The sequence below is a fragment of the Esox lucius genome, chromosome 11 (assembly GCF_011004845.1).
Source record: "Esox lucius isolate fEsoLuc1 chromosome 11, fEsoLuc1.pri, whole genome shotgun sequence".
Lineage (NCBI taxonomy): Eukaryota > Metazoa > Chordata > Actinopteri > Esociformes > Esocidae > Esox > Esox lucius.
Window position 1 is genome coordinate 47,817,446 of NC_047579.1, and position 14,385 is coordinate 47,831,830.

The window sequence follows — 14,385 nt, forward strand, 5'->3', positions numbered from 1 at the left end:
CACTGACATTTGGTGTTCATTGCATAACGTTATGTTTATTAATAAGCATTTATAAATAAACAACATTTGTAATTGCTGTAAACATTTTGCAACACAGCCGTTTGGAAGCTGGTTTTGTGTTAACAGCTTATATTTTGTGATAAATTACTTCGATGCCCGCGTTGCGAAAAACGTCACATTGGCGTGTAATCAATATTTTAGCTCGCTGAGAAAAAGCATTTGTTGCAGGGATTATTTTGCCAGCGACATCGGTTTCTATAATATACCTGCTGTTTCATCGACAGAATGTGCTGACTTTGACTACTAACCAGTTGACGGATCGGTATATGTTATACGATCCGTTTTTTCTTCTTTACTTAATTCATGACCAAGAGCGACTATGCAGTACCGAGAAGCAGTTTGCATGAAATCAGTTGCAGTGTTCTGCAGCCACCTAGAGGTCAGAAAAGATAATGCACATTAACTCACTGCAGTAGACCTTCCTCTCCCAAACAGCAGATGGCGTGTTTCTGTAAGAAACCGGCTTTTATTCCACACTTATCAACCAGAGAAAAAAAAAAATAACACTGCTAAACGCTGTCGAGGGAACAAAGAATTGGATCTCAGGGTGAGTGCATTTTCAAGTGGATAACTTTAACCTTTCACTGTGATTGAATTGTACATTTTGAAAAGGTTAGATGGATGTGGAAATATTGTATATCCATCCAAACAAAATGAGTACGTACATTTTGATTTGCTTGCTAGAATGTTAGCTAGCTAGCTATTTTGTATTGCGTTAGCTTAGCTAATCAGTATATCTTAATGTTATTTACAGTTGTTAGCTAGCTAGGTGGCTATTTTCGATGTTGCTATGTTAGTAACTCGCGTCCAACGGTTGTAACTTAATGCTGTTTTATTTCGTGTTCATAGTTTATTTAGCTAGTTAGGGAGCTAGATACCCTAATAACCTGGTATCATCGTTGGTTACAGTAGCCATCTATTGTTAACGTTAGCGCTGTTGCTAAAAGCCACTCCTCGCCATTTTCTCATGGGCATTACATTGGGGCCGCGCGATTTCGTGTTAATTCGTTGCTAGCGGCACAAAATAAACGTCCGAGTAAAAGAGACTAGATTCGAGACAGTGTCGTAGTAGTTGAAAGTGATATTACTAAATCTACTGCGAAGTGACGAACTGACACGGTTCAATATGTGTGAAAACAACTTAATATGGAGTGTTTTTGATTGTACAGAATGCACATGCGCAATTATGCGTGACCCCACCGTTATGCGTCTACAGTACACCCCTACGCGGGATCATTGCCTTTTGTACACCGCAGAAGTACATTGCAGTAGTGTTTGTGAAAAATATTTTTTACAAAACAACCACTAGTAGCATGTTAACTATTATTCATCTTACTAGATTATGTATCCTTTGAAGTCTGTTTCGTAATCATTTTTTGCCAGTACCCTATTATCCAGTTTGTCTCAAATCCTTTATTTTACAGCCATGACTTCTGAGTAGTACAGCAGAGGTGATTTGCAGCACTTCATCATTGTCATTATTGCTGTAATAACCACACATTCATTTTAATGTATAGAATATAAGGATTGATTGATTGATCAGAGGATGTTAATTTGACATTAAAAGAACTATTGAGATGTCAATGTCTATCTAAAGGAGTAGTTACAAGAGGATTGGACCCATACAGAACATCCAAAACCTACTGATTGAGATTGTTCATAACAAAGCCAGTATGCTAGCTATTGCATCTGTTATATGTTGTTTGCCTAGAACACTGCAATTATTTAAGCCATTATTGGAGAGCTGGACTAGTGGGATAGCATCACAGGGCACCTGTTTAGTCATATACTGTGTGTAATATATGGTCATGGATAATGTGTATTATACTGTATATACAGACAGGTGAACATTTAAAGGAAAAAAACAAGTGTCTTGTTCACCCTGAGCCACCAGAACAGCTTCAATGCAACTTGGCATAGATTGTACAAGTCTCTACTGAAATGCTGGAAAACTTTTCTTCCAAACGATATTTCCTGTTTTGGTGGTGGTGGTAGTGGAGGGAACTGTCTAACATGTTGGTTAAAAATCTCCCATAGGTGTTCAATTTGGTTAAGATCTGGTAACTGCGAAGGCCATAGCATATGAGTCACATCATTTTCATATTCATCAAACCTTTCCGTGACCTTTCATGCCCTGTGGATGGAGACATCGTCCTCCTGGAAGAGACCACTCCCATCAGGATAGAAATGTCACTGTAGGATGAAAGGGATCATTCAGAATAACTTTGTAATGATTTGCAGTGACCTTTACCTCTAAGGGGACAAGAGGACCCGAACCTTGGCAGGAAAATGCCCCCAGCATAACACACCCTCTCTGTACGCTTGCTGACAGTCTGATTGCATCCTGCATTGACTTTCTCAGTCACCTGGGAAGGAGTTGCTCTTTCGTGTTTCCTTAAATTTACACTAATTCACAAGTGTAACGGTCATCAAATGAGCGCTTTCAACCACAGTTTCCATCCCAGTTTACTGATGTCTTTCCCAAAGACCTAAATGCAGATGTAACTTTAGTCACTGTTCCAGTTGAAACTCTAGCCAGTAGAGAAGTCTTTGTGACTTAAGCTCCTGCCATCCGCGACCCAATAATGAACCCTGTTTCACAGTCACTGAGATCTTTTCCTCTTGCCATCTTGATCCCATGTCGAGGTCAACTGAGCATGCTCAGTATTTTTATTAATTCCACAGAGTGTGATCGGATGTAAACTGATCAATTGTGTCATGCAGTTCACCTGTAGGGAAGCAGCTGAATTTGTTCTTCCACTCATTCGGGTTTTTTCTTTCATTTGTCACCCGCCTGTATATTATACTGTATGTGGGTGGATAAAAATGAAAGCCCTCACTACCTGCCACATCCCATCTTAGAAAACACGCTATGGTCTCCACCTGGAATACTCCAACTGATGTATTATTGGATGGACAGTGCACAAACAAGCCAGAAAAAGACGTTTGCAGCCTAAGAAACCACTAGACCCCTCCATTTCTCGTAACCGGCTCCTGGTTATAGAATTCTCAATGTGCTTGTTAGTTGTGCCACCTTCTGTAATTAAATAATCAATGGACTAAATCAAATGATGTCATTCTCATGGCAACCCTTACAGAAATGCTGTTACCGTCTCATTAAATCAATAGTTACACTAATCCAGGCCTCCAGACTATGACCACGTTGGTTGCATTTTGCAACCTTTTCCATGACTTTTCAACTCAACCTTTTAATTGGTCATGCCATTCAAAAGCAAACCTTTTTGATTTTCATAGTGGACAATACAAAAAAAATATACAGAGGATGAAGTTGCCCCCTCCCCCCCCCCACATACTAACACAGGAATATCTCTATTTTGGTGAATGTAATGCATGTGTTTCATACCCATTTATAATGGCCTTCGTGATGTGCAGTTTGTAAACAGTTATTTTTGGAAATGTTTGTGATGTGCTCATCAACCTCGCAGGTAGCTGTCAAGGCAAGCTATTTCATCTTGTTAAAGCTGCAGCTAGTCCTCCTTTTAAATGCATGATGAAATACTATTTTTTTTGTATGCCTGGTATTTATAAATGTACCTAATTTAAATCCGATGTTTACAAGTCTATGTCAGCAAGGGTCTACTGTTCAAAACGGTAGTGTGTCATACCGGTTGTTTTTAGCAATGTTGATTATAGATCTGTTGCATATGGATGCACAATGGACGGGTTTATTTTTGTTAAATGCCCATATTATTTGACAGGTTCATCTTCATTATAGAAGTAGCTAATTGACTTTCTACTGAATCAAACTAATTCTTGTACTGTAATCTTGGTGACCTTTGCTGCTGTGGTATGCTGGAGTTCATTGATTGGTCACATCCTGAGTAATGTTAGTAAAGAATGCAGAACAATACAGATTACAGTTTGAGGATATATTTTTTTTATCTACATGAACAAACCAATTTAGAAATGATGTCCCATTTTGTGCACAGTTCCCCCTTTTACCATACCACCTTATCGTCTCGTGTCCTCCCTGGTACTCTGGGCTTCTTTTCTCTCTTAATGTCATGGACATCTCTAGCTAATTCTATGACCCAAGTGATGGTAACCCAGTTGTGTGTTCTTTGGATGCTGACTGATTAATAGTAGGGCATTTCCCCCCACATTCCCATGGTGATGCCTGTTTCATTTGATGTATTAATGCACTTCTGCTGTTCCACGGCCCAACAGGCCATTTGGACACGTGTTCTCCATGCGCCCACTCGCTCTCCAATGCTACCAGTCCAGCATTTGGTTTCCAACAGTGCTGTACACCATGCACATGTTTTTTTGCAACCCTTATCTACACCGAGAGCTTTTATATATATATATATATATATATATATATATATATAACTTTTTCTTTTTTTTACCAAGACATTATTACTTTTTATGAGCTAGCCGGCTGTTAGTGCCCTGGTGCAGGAGCTGTGAGATCTGCAGCTCTCGGATTCACGCCGTTACATCGCTACACACCTGCTTGTTCGGTTTGTGAGCCGCTGTAATGGTTTCATATTCAATGTTTGTTGGCCCCCCACGCCGAATCATTTTGTAAACCGCCAGATTAGTTCTTGCATGGAATTTGACAGGCTGCGTACGTGTCGATCCGTGTACGTGTTTTTATTCTTAAGTATCTTGTTTTATATTGTTGCGGCTGCTGTTTGTATTGCTGCTTTGGGGGCCAGTGGGGAGAACACTGTCTTTGAAGTCCAGCAGGTTTTTTAGATGCTGTGTGTTTGTTTTTTTGCCAGTTGTTATTGTGTCTCTGTAACAAGATACACTTTTCTATTACAGTGTCAATGACCGGAATAGCTTGAAATCCACAATCCCTCAGCCAAGATGTCAAGTAAGGAAATGTTCCCCTGCTGGGAAAAAATCAATGAATTGTAAAACTATTATTCATGACCCGACTTGTTAACTGATGGAACTGGACGTTAAAGTTGTTGTGTGTGTATGTATGTTTGTGTCTTTACACTTTGTCTTTCTTGTTGACAGAAAGGCCATCATATGCTCCCCCCCCCACCCCAGCACCCACTACAGTAAGTACACCATGGACCACCATACAGACATTTTGGTGTGTCTGAACACTTTTCCAAACGTAATGGCTCTCAAGCAGAAATGTTGTACAGTCATCTAAATGACATGCTGCTCTAGGGTTCTTACTGGTGCCCTAAAATCTTTGAAAATACTTTCATTTTTATGTGGCGTTTTCAAGGTTGTGAAAATAACATACTGAAAGTGCTTGAGTTTAGTTATTGTTCGTTAGTTAAACTCATCCTTGATGAATCTGATTAAAATCTGATAATTACTTCACTTTGGAAAGAGTCTGAGGGTTGGCTTTTTTGTGTGGCCAATAGGACTTGGGTCAGTCTGGATTGAAGTGCACCTGGCCAGTGTGTGTACTTGCCTTGTGTAGCAGCTTAAAGGCTCCTGGAAATGGGTTGCCGTTTTAACTGTAGGTGGCTTAAAAAGGGGTGGGGGGGTGCTCAACAGCTTTTTGCAATATTTGCATATTCAAGTTTTCACAATGGGAGTGTCTGGGCATTCTGTTAAGTCCTATCAAAGGTAAGCTGTAGGTAACGTTCTGCTCTTGGCCTCTTGTTAATGGTATTCTGTCCTGGGAAATCAGCAGACCTGTGCCTTTAGAACTTAACCTCAGTCTAAATGTTTTTGTTCTGGCTTGTAAATGTTCAACCTGGAGTGTTTGGCACGGCACAGATGGTGTCAGTTAGGTGCGTTCCCAAAGCGGATGGACGCTTCATTTCAGTCACATTTACCAGTAAACTGCATGAACCTGTGCGGCTGTTCCACCTGTTGCCCTGTGGAATAATGACATTTCAGAAAGCCTTACACGCTGTCCCCAGTGTGAAGTGTTAGTGGGGCATCCGTGCCATGTCACCCCTTCATTAAACCAATGTTTGCATAGCCCCACCAAGAGCTACCTCACATTGTGGGTTTAGAAAACACTCCAGGCCTGCCGTCAACATTTTAAATCTGAATATGTAGAAGTTATGGATTTCCTAATGGCTGCACTTACTGTGCTTGTTTTGGGAAACAAATCGGTGAAGTATGCCTTTGGTCATCCGCTGAACACTGCTGTGGCCCATGTAGCCTGTTGCTTGAGGATTATAAGACCTTGTACGCGGTAGAAGAACCATCATGTTTTTAGTTGAGCATATTCAGTGTACATGGATTAATAGAAGTGAGCTGGAAGCATTCAGAACTACATCAACATTTGCACATTCAATTTAAATGGAAGTTAGGTGAAGTCTTTTTTTATTTTTAACCTTTTAATGCTGGCATAATCGATGCAATTACCTAAATATTTAATTGAAACCTGCGGTACTGGTGTTCAAAGCCTTTTACAGTTTGCATGACTGATTTATAAAAGCCTAAGCCAGGCTGTGCTATTTAAGACCATGACATATGAGATCAGAACCTTTCACTGTTCTAAATATTTATTGTTTTCAAATATTTTATACTTCATTGAACAGGAAAGGTACGAGAGAGTTTTTGCTGAAAGAACGGGGGATCTTCGTGTGCTCTGCAGTCAGGTGTTGTAGTCTGAGCTCAGCACTTAGCGATGGTATTCTGACCACACCCCCTTGTGCTTTGCTTATTAACATTTAGTATCATAACATTTTACTTGTGTGTGTTTTGATGCATAAAAGTGAATTTTAGAAAAGGTTTGTTTACCAAAGCAGCAAGGTGCTGGGAAACATTTACATTGCTACATGAATGTGTTTCAATTTGACTTAAAAAGCTGTACAAACCTAACCAGCTGTTGTCCTCTTCTGACATTTCTGCTTTTTTGTGGGGCTACTACCATGCCTGTCATAATAATTAGGATTTTTCAAATGGTATAGTGTTACCAAGTGGAATTAAAAGGGATTTGGAAATCAAAATTTAAAAGTCTGTCAAAATTAAACCTAAAATATCTTTATTTACCATGGTTTCTGTTTGCACTAATTTCTGGTTATTGGCAACAACAGAAAATGGAAACCAGATAAGTGATGTTGGTCTGTACCTGTCATTAAATCACTCATTGTAATGAAACAAATGTGAAAAAAACTCAAAGAAACTATAATGACAACACTCACTGCTTTGTTTCCAAGATGGCTCATTTTGCATTACTATGCAATGCAAACCCATTACCAAGCAAAATCTTTATTTTATATTTATTTTTTGGTCCCTCCCCCTTATTTGTGTCATTTCTCATTCGTGTTTTGTCTCATTTGTCTCCATCAGCAAGTGCCCAACACCCCTGGGTTTGTGGGCTACAACCCATACAGCCATCTGGCCTACAACAACTACAGGCTGGGAGGGAATGCCGGCGGCAACAACAGGGTAATGGTAGGACCTGTGCCACCCAGGGCTAGCGCCCCGAGGAGCAAGGCTGGCTAATCCCAGAGTTGAGACGTGGACAGCTGAAGGAAAACTAGGACCCAGTCTGATCCATTTTAAATGTTCTTGGTAGGAGAGTGTAAGGGTGAAACTAGAAGATTTATAATATACAGGAAGTTCAGCTGATGTTCCAGGTCAAGAGAGGTCAGTAATCGACCTGTTGCCCTTCTAATCTAAAAGTTTGTTCTGCTCCAACTGATTTGAGGCTAGACTCCGTTTGTGAATTTCGTTAGCCCTCCGACAATATCAAACCCTGACGAGTCTATCATTTGGCCTCTCCACACAAGCTATTATTGAAAACCCCAGGAGAAAGAATTCAGGGCCTCCCATAATTTCCCCTAATGCAAGATCATGCCATTGTCATTTTCAGTTGTGCCCCTGCCCCTTCCTCACAGTACTGCACAATGTTATACTGCAGCTGTTTCCTGGGATGGCTACGTGCATCGGTTTGACCTCTTGATCTTTTGTCGCGCTCTCTTTCCCAGAATTCCTCAGGAATCACCGTCCCCAAGCCCCCCAAGCCGCCAGACAAGCCACTGATGCCTTACATGCGGTACAGCCGGAAGGTAAGCAGGAAGGTAAGACACCCACGGTGTCTGCTTTTACTGCTTGTCCGGGGGGGCTCCCCCCCTGTTGATGACCCCTGGTGGTATGTTCCTCACCCCCCCCCCCCACCCCCCCGTCTGGATTGGAGTTCGGAGACAGCTGGGTTTCACCACCACCCAGATCCACTCCTCTTCGCCACCCATCTTGATTCTGCTTGATCTTGTTTCAGTGTGATCTGTTCCTTGAAATCAACCGCCTTGTGTCCTTTCTTACATTTTATTTTCCTGTTTCTGTGCCGGTCTGTATTAACCCCGGTGCCTCCGTTTCACCAGGTCTGGGACCAAGTCAAAGCCTCCAATCCAGACTTGAAGTTATGGGAGATTGGAAAGATTATTGGCGGCATGTGGAGGGACCTCACTGAGGAGGAGAAGCAGGACTACCTGAACGAATACGAAGCGGAGAAGGTGAGTGAAGGACAGGTGGACGTCGAGGGCTTCCCCTCAACACCCTGGTGTGAGTGAATGATGTCCAGTAATGTCCACGCCTGGGTATCGCCTCTCCAGATTGAATACAACGACTCCTTAAAGGCCTACCACAACTCGCCAGCTTACTTGGCCTACATTAACGCCAAGAACCGCGCCGAGGCGGCGCTAGAGGAAGAGAGCAGACAGCGCCAGACTCGCATTGAGAAGGGGGAGCCCTACATGAGCATCCAGCCTGCTGAAGACCCTGAAGGTAACTACCAAGGCGCCGGCAGCTCTAAAGACACGGCCGGTTTTCTCCCGTCGTAGCTTTGTGCACGCTCCTGTGCTGATGGCGTTGCCTCTCCCGCTGCAGACTACGACGACGGCTTCTCCATGAAGCACACCGCGGCCGCCCGCTTCCAGAGGAACCACCGTCTCATCAGTGACATCCTCAGTGAGATCGTGGTGCCCGACGTGCGCTCTGTCGTCACCACGGCGCGCATGCAGGTCCTCAAGCGCCAGGTTCAGTCCCTCATGGTGCACCAGGTAAGCAACGCTACACAAGTGAAGAGGTGGGCACGTTGGGGGAAGATACAGGACAGAGTTGTCACGGAAAAGGGCAGTAGGCAACGCTAGTCTGGTTAACACTGTTCCGCCTCGTCCCACAGAGGAAGCTGGAAGCAGAGCTGCTGCAAATTGAGGACCGTCACCAAGACAAGAAGAGGAGATTTCTGGAAACGACGGACTCTTTCAACAGTGAGCTCAAACGGGTATGTGCCTTGAGTGTCTGCAGCGAGAATGACTTCTTACACAAGCTATCAGGGTTTACAGAGCGACCGGACAGAGGTCCCAGGGCTGAACGGTTCGTTATGACCTTCAGTTTAGTAGCTGTCCGTTTACGTTCAGGTGTGATTTAGCTCCGGTCCGAGCGCTCCACCCCACAGTGCCTGAAAGTAGACCGGTCTGCTGTCTGTGCCTACAGCTATGCAGTCAGAAGGTGGAGGTGGACATGGAGAAGCTAGCTGCGGAGATGGCTGCGGCGGAGGAGGCCGCTAGGAGGCGGGCGGAGGAGCGGGAGAAGGAGGCTGCAGAGCAGGCGGAGAAGGCGGCGCAGGAGCTGCAGGAGCAGCAACAAGAGGGAGCCGCCACGTCTTCTCCACTGGCCGACTCAGAGGACAACAGCACTCCGCCGGTCACAGAGACCAGGGAGGAGGGGGACAAGAGCATCCCTATGGAGACAGGTCAGCCTCATCGAGTCAGGGCAGCGGTCTAATAACAGGCAGGAACATGCCATTTGTAGTTAGAATTGATATGTTTATTTTACTACCGTGGAGATGCCGGTGGCATTCAGGCCGACCGCTGGGAGTTACATTAGAACCTCTGACCTGCAAACTGTCTTGTTTCATTCAGAGGACACGCCCGCCTCCGAGACATCGGGGTCTCTGCCGGAGGCTGACGGAGGCACGCCAGCCCCTGCGGAGAAGCAGCATTGCCCGCCCGTGGAGAGCGTCACGGATGAAGGCACCAGTGACAGCACCGCCCCGTCCGAGGGCAGCACTGGACCTCCTGCGGACGCCCCCGTGTCAGCCGGACCCACCTCAGAGGAACGCCCACCTAGCCAGCCCTCCCAGGGAAACCTCTGAAGACGGAGACACCTCTCTGGGCATAGACTCGGGCCATGTTCTCTGGGCACAGTGCTGAATATTTGAAATGAATAGAAGTGATTTCATGAGTGAAGATGTCCTTAGTTTTGTACGTTTTGTATGTTGCTGTCTGCAACGTTGTGAGGTTCTCTGCCCATTAAATATGGCCCGGCCTTAATTTCTTCCACCGTCCCCACACAGTCTTGTGGGTGACATTTAAATTCAGAACATCTGCTTATGACTTCTGGATTTATGCCACAGTAAGAAGCCCCTCTTTAGCTGTTTGCTATTGGGTTGATTGAACAGGGAAGGGCCTTGTCCTAATATTCCATACCCAATTTTCTAATTGTTTTTAAAAGCTATTTTTGTTGCCTTTTTTTCTACATTTTAGTAATCTAATAGGGTGTGGACTGTTAGTTGTTGATTTAAATTCAGAATTCATATGAAATGACCAGTCAAAGCCTACTGCTGTGTATCACTACTAGAGAAACGGTAATAATAATAAATCTCAGACAAAACCTCACTCATTCAAATAACTATTACTTGAATTTGAATGATTTCAGTATGCCTCTGCAGTTTGCAAATGTTTGTTTTGTACTGTCAAGCCTCAGCCAAATAAAAGTAATTTCTGTCTTTCTGACCAGTCGTTTATTTACATTTTTGGGATTTCCTAGGATGGAAAGTTAGCGGATTGCTTATACTACGATAAATAACACAAAGCACCGCGATGAGAGAACTCGATAAAACGTAACTTTCTATAATGTGAACGTTTTCGGACTATTGTCCATGCTTACTTTGTGCGTAAAATCTACATTCCATTAAGGAAAGTAACGCTTGAATCATTCCACTTTCTGCCATCGACGCTTTTGGTCACAGCTCTTGAAAAGTGTACCACATGGTCAGTGAGTGAAAACCAGGAATGATGAACAGCCGCGCGTTCTGCCTCTCCGTGGTGCTCTACCTGATTCCAAATACGTCGGCTGAATACTCCACCAAAACTGATTCGGAGTACGAGTTCGGTGATTACCGTGGCAAGTGGTGCATGGACGACCACGGATTTGTGTATAGCATCGGGGAGCTGTACTATCCCAGTCCGTCTGCTTGTCCGTGCACCTGCACCGAAGACGGACCGGTGTGTTTACGGCCCAAGTGTCCTCGCATTCATCCTCGATGTACACGAATTAAATACAAGTCCTGCTGTCCGGTGTGTGAGGCAATTAGTAAAGTGTGTGTGTATGGTGGCAAGACGTACAGAATACTTGAGGAATTCAAGGTGAGAATTTTGCCTTGGTCAATTTGTTTTTCATTGTTTTTCTAGCTGGGATCGTTTGGTTTGGTTTTAAATACTAATTTCTGCATATGCTGTAGTTTTAATACCGGATCAGAAACCAAAAATAAGCTTATTTTACTACAACACTGGTAAACAATGTAAATGCAAAAAAAAACGTGTTGCATGACAATTATGTTGATATTTCGAATTGTCAAGCCAATTGCTTTCATAGTTTTATGAGTAACGTTTCTCCAGACATATCCTTCATCTTTTTACCAATAGGTGATGTATTCCAAATCTAAAGTTGGGATCTTTGAATTTATTCATCTTACCTTTATTATAACTCCATATATTGTTTTAGCGGTGATGTGTATTTTTGCCCGAGGGTGGAGATGGCAACATTGGTTATTGGTTTCTCATCTATTGCATAATGTCCACTGTGATCGTAACATCTCATTGTTTTCCGACTGTCAGCTAGGAGCCATGTGGCGGTCAACAGTTGAGATAGAGTGACCTTCAGCCTGAGGGTACATTTCGTATTTTGAGTTTTTAATTCAGACATGAAGGCAATGCATTGGTTCATGCTCCATGCAGGTGCGGGTATGCTTCCTCACAACTTTACTAAAGGATGAAAGGGACTGTAGCATAGACGTGTTGTGGCGTTCAATTCAAACTTCAATTGCAAAATGTATGCTGTAGGTTTTTCCCCGTGGTGTAATGAAGGGCAAAGAGCAGTCATTTAATTGACTAAAGGTGTGTATATCACCTGTTGTTTCAGTTGTCTTCGTGTGAGAGATGTCGTTGCGAGCCCAATAGGGAGGTTTACTGTTCCATCTCTGACTGTCCTGCTCCACACTGTGTCAACCCGGTATACGAGCCCAACCACTGTTGTCCTGTGTGCAAAACTGGTGAGTTGACGTTTATAAACATAGGCTCCAGGTTTTCAAAACATTAGTGGCATTCACCCCCCACACCCCCATCCCCCAACAACAACAAAAAAAACGGCTCACAACAGTTTTTGTGCTGTAATGTTAAAGCAACCATTTACAATACATTTGACACAGTGGGTATTATTGATGAAAAAATAACCCTCTGGTTTTCTTACATAATGTTTGTGATGGCAGTTGAATAATCCATTTTGAATAGGTACCATCCTGTAATGTGTATAATATGCATCATATTAACCTCAACTATAAGATAAAATACTAGCCAAGCTTCTGCAAAATAATTTAATAACTGGTGTGAGGTCCTAACATCCTCAGAATGTAACTATAGAATTCAGCACTGTGCACATTACATAACAGAATTTGGACACTGGATAGAGATCCAATCACAAAGCTCGACAGTGCTCTGCCCAACACCGGAACAGTAACCAGCCCAGCTCAGTGGGGTGGCAGTGCAGTAAAGTAACAGCTTGTGTGTGTGTGTGTGTGTTGCCTTTAAGCATGCACAAGCAACTCCAAATGAGTTGCTTGAGTATTGGAGCAGCTGAAGGTCTCAGAAATATAGATGTATACGGCAATGCTAATATATAAATCAACAAAACATTTGGTACACACAAGAAATCAATGGAGAGAAAAAAGTGTACAGCAATTCAAATAATACAGACGAGGTGGGGGACATCTGAGACTTTCTATTTGCCCTCCCTACAGGTCCCAACTGTTTTGCGGGAAACAGAGTGATCTCAGCTGGGGAGCGGGTGGAGATGGACGACCAGTCGGTGTGTTACTGCACCTACCGGGACGGCACCTGGCAGACACACCCCCAGGCCACATGCGAACACCGCCCACTGCCGGACCCCGGTCTCAGCCCGGTGCCCAGCCCCCCCGGGGAAGGTGAGACCAAGCAGATGGACAGGGACTTCAGCCCCAGGCTGGACTGGATCCCGTGAGCAGCCAGGGCAGGAGGGTAATGGCGTGCCAAGGGGGAAACGGGTGGATGGGGCAGGTGGTTTTCCGTGCCCTGGAGAGCCACCTACATAGGGCCAAGGATGATTTTACTGCACCACGGTAATACCATCTAGTACTGTTTACACACCACATACACACGTTATGATAGTTCACAGCAGGAACCTCTAAGGAGCACGTTTCTCACTTCTAGTTTTGTCTAAGGGCTGTAGGCAGATGCTTAGGGGTAGAGATGGTTGCTACATTGACCTTTCTATTAATCTCAGGTTTTTATATATAATATAAACACACACAGGTGCATCTAAAAAAAAAAAATATTGTGGAAGAGTTCATTTTTTCCCAATAATTCAAATCAGGGTGACAACCATATAGTCTAGATTCATTACACCTAGTGAAACATGCCAAGCTTTTTTTGGTCTTGATTATGGCTTACAGCTCATGGAAATCAAATCCAGTAACTCTAAATAGAAAAATGTACAATACTGAAATGTCAACCTGAGAAGACCTCCAATCAGCTAATTAACTTCCCGGACCTTCAATCTTTTTCTGATTCACTACCAGAATCAAGGGGACGACAGCTGACTTCACAGTAGAATATATGCTGTTACTTTTTGATTAGAATTACAGGGGGGAATGTACTTTTCCACAATATCATTTTTGTGATGCACCTGTATATTCTTGACCACACCAGGTTTCCTCTGCATGTTTCTTTGACCCGTTTTCTCCAATAACCTTTGGATATCTTTTTATTATTCTACCTTTAATAGGATGTACCCTCTAAACACGTGTTAATTTCCCTGTGGTTTCATGATGTGTAGCATTAAAGGCATATTGTAAAATAAATCTCACAGGTATAAATCATTGCAGATTTTGCATTTTTGAACACAAATCTTGACCGATGAAGTGAGATGCTTGATCTCTAACTCCTCACTCAACTCCCTCTAGTGGTTGGAAACATTTTATCTAGGGGCTCTTCACGAGGTCACCCATTCGCATCAATCTGTGCAAATTTGCTCAAGCTCAATTTTAGCCCTTTGACACAGATGTGAATTTAACAGCCATTAAGATCCACCTCTGTGTTCCCTTAGCATGTA

The 14,385-nt window shown here is 43.3% G+C and overlaps 2 protein-coding genes across 4 annotated transcripts; both read left to right on the top strand.

Moving 5' to 3' along the window:
- The first annotated feature begins 482 nt into the window (after positions 1-482).
- smarce1 (SWI/SNF related, matrix associated, actin dependent regulator of chromatin, subfamily e, member 1) lies at positions 483-10,750 on the top strand. 3 transcript variants are annotated; one of them, XM_010899774.4, is made up of 11 exons: positions 483-607; positions 4,852-4,903; positions 5,053-5,096; positions 7,306-7,404; positions 7,947-8,039; positions 8,340-8,471; positions 8,571-8,742; positions 8,845-9,017; positions 9,140-9,241; positions 9,454-9,712; positions 9,882-10,750. In XM_010899774.4, the coding sequence occupies exons 2-11, from the start codon at positions 4,897-4,899 to the stop codon at positions 10,112-10,114; spliced, it is 1,314 nt and encodes a 437-aa protein (XP_010898076.2). In that variant the 5' UTR covers positions 483-607; positions 4,852-4,896; the 3' UTR covers positions 10,115-10,750. The 3 variants fall into 3 exon arrangements, with proteins under 3 accessions (XP_010898076.2, XP_010898078.2, XP_010898077.2); XM_010899776.4 differs by having other exon boundaries at positions 7,947-8,027; XM_010899775.4 differs by lacking the exon at positions 483-607 and adding an exon at positions 614-717.
- A 226-nt stretch (positions 10,751-10,976) lies between these two features.
- Positions 10,977-14,326, top strand: si:dkey-283b1.7 (von Willebrand factor C domain-containing protein 2-like). The gene is made up of 3 exons (XM_010899790.3): positions 10,977-11,387; positions 12,163-12,292; positions 13,037-14,326. Exons 1-3 carry the CDS (start codon positions 11,034-11,036, stop codon positions 13,273-13,275), a joined length of 723 nt encoding a protein of 240 aa, XP_010898092.2. The 5' UTR covers positions 10,977-11,033; the 3' UTR covers positions 13,276-14,326.
- Positions 14,327-14,385: the final 59 nt, after the last annotated feature.

Bases quoted from the DNA above. Each gene is read 5' to 3' on its own strand.
- smarce1 (XM_010899774.4), top strand. The intron at 7,405-7,946 runs GTAATGGTAGGA...TCTCTTTCCCAG, and splicing joins ATGCCGGCGGCAACAACAGG to AATTCCTCAGGAATCACCGT. The intron at 9,713-9,881 runs GTCAGCCTCATC...TGTTTCATTCAG, and splicing joins GAGCATCCCTATGGAGACAG to AGGACACGCCCGCCTCCGAG.
- si:dkey-283b1.7 (XM_010899790.3), top strand. From the start codon at position 11,034: ATGATGAACAGCCGCGCGTTCTGCCTCTCCGTGGTGCTCTACCTGATT. The intron at 11,388-12,162 runs GTGAGAATTTTG...CTGTTGTTTCAG, and splicing joins GAATACTTGAGGAATTCAAG to TTGTCTTCGTGTGAGAGATG. The intron at 12,293-13,036 runs GTGAGTTGACGT...CCCTCCCTACAG, and splicing joins TTGTCCTGTGTGCAAAACTG to GTCCCAACTGTTTTGCGGGA.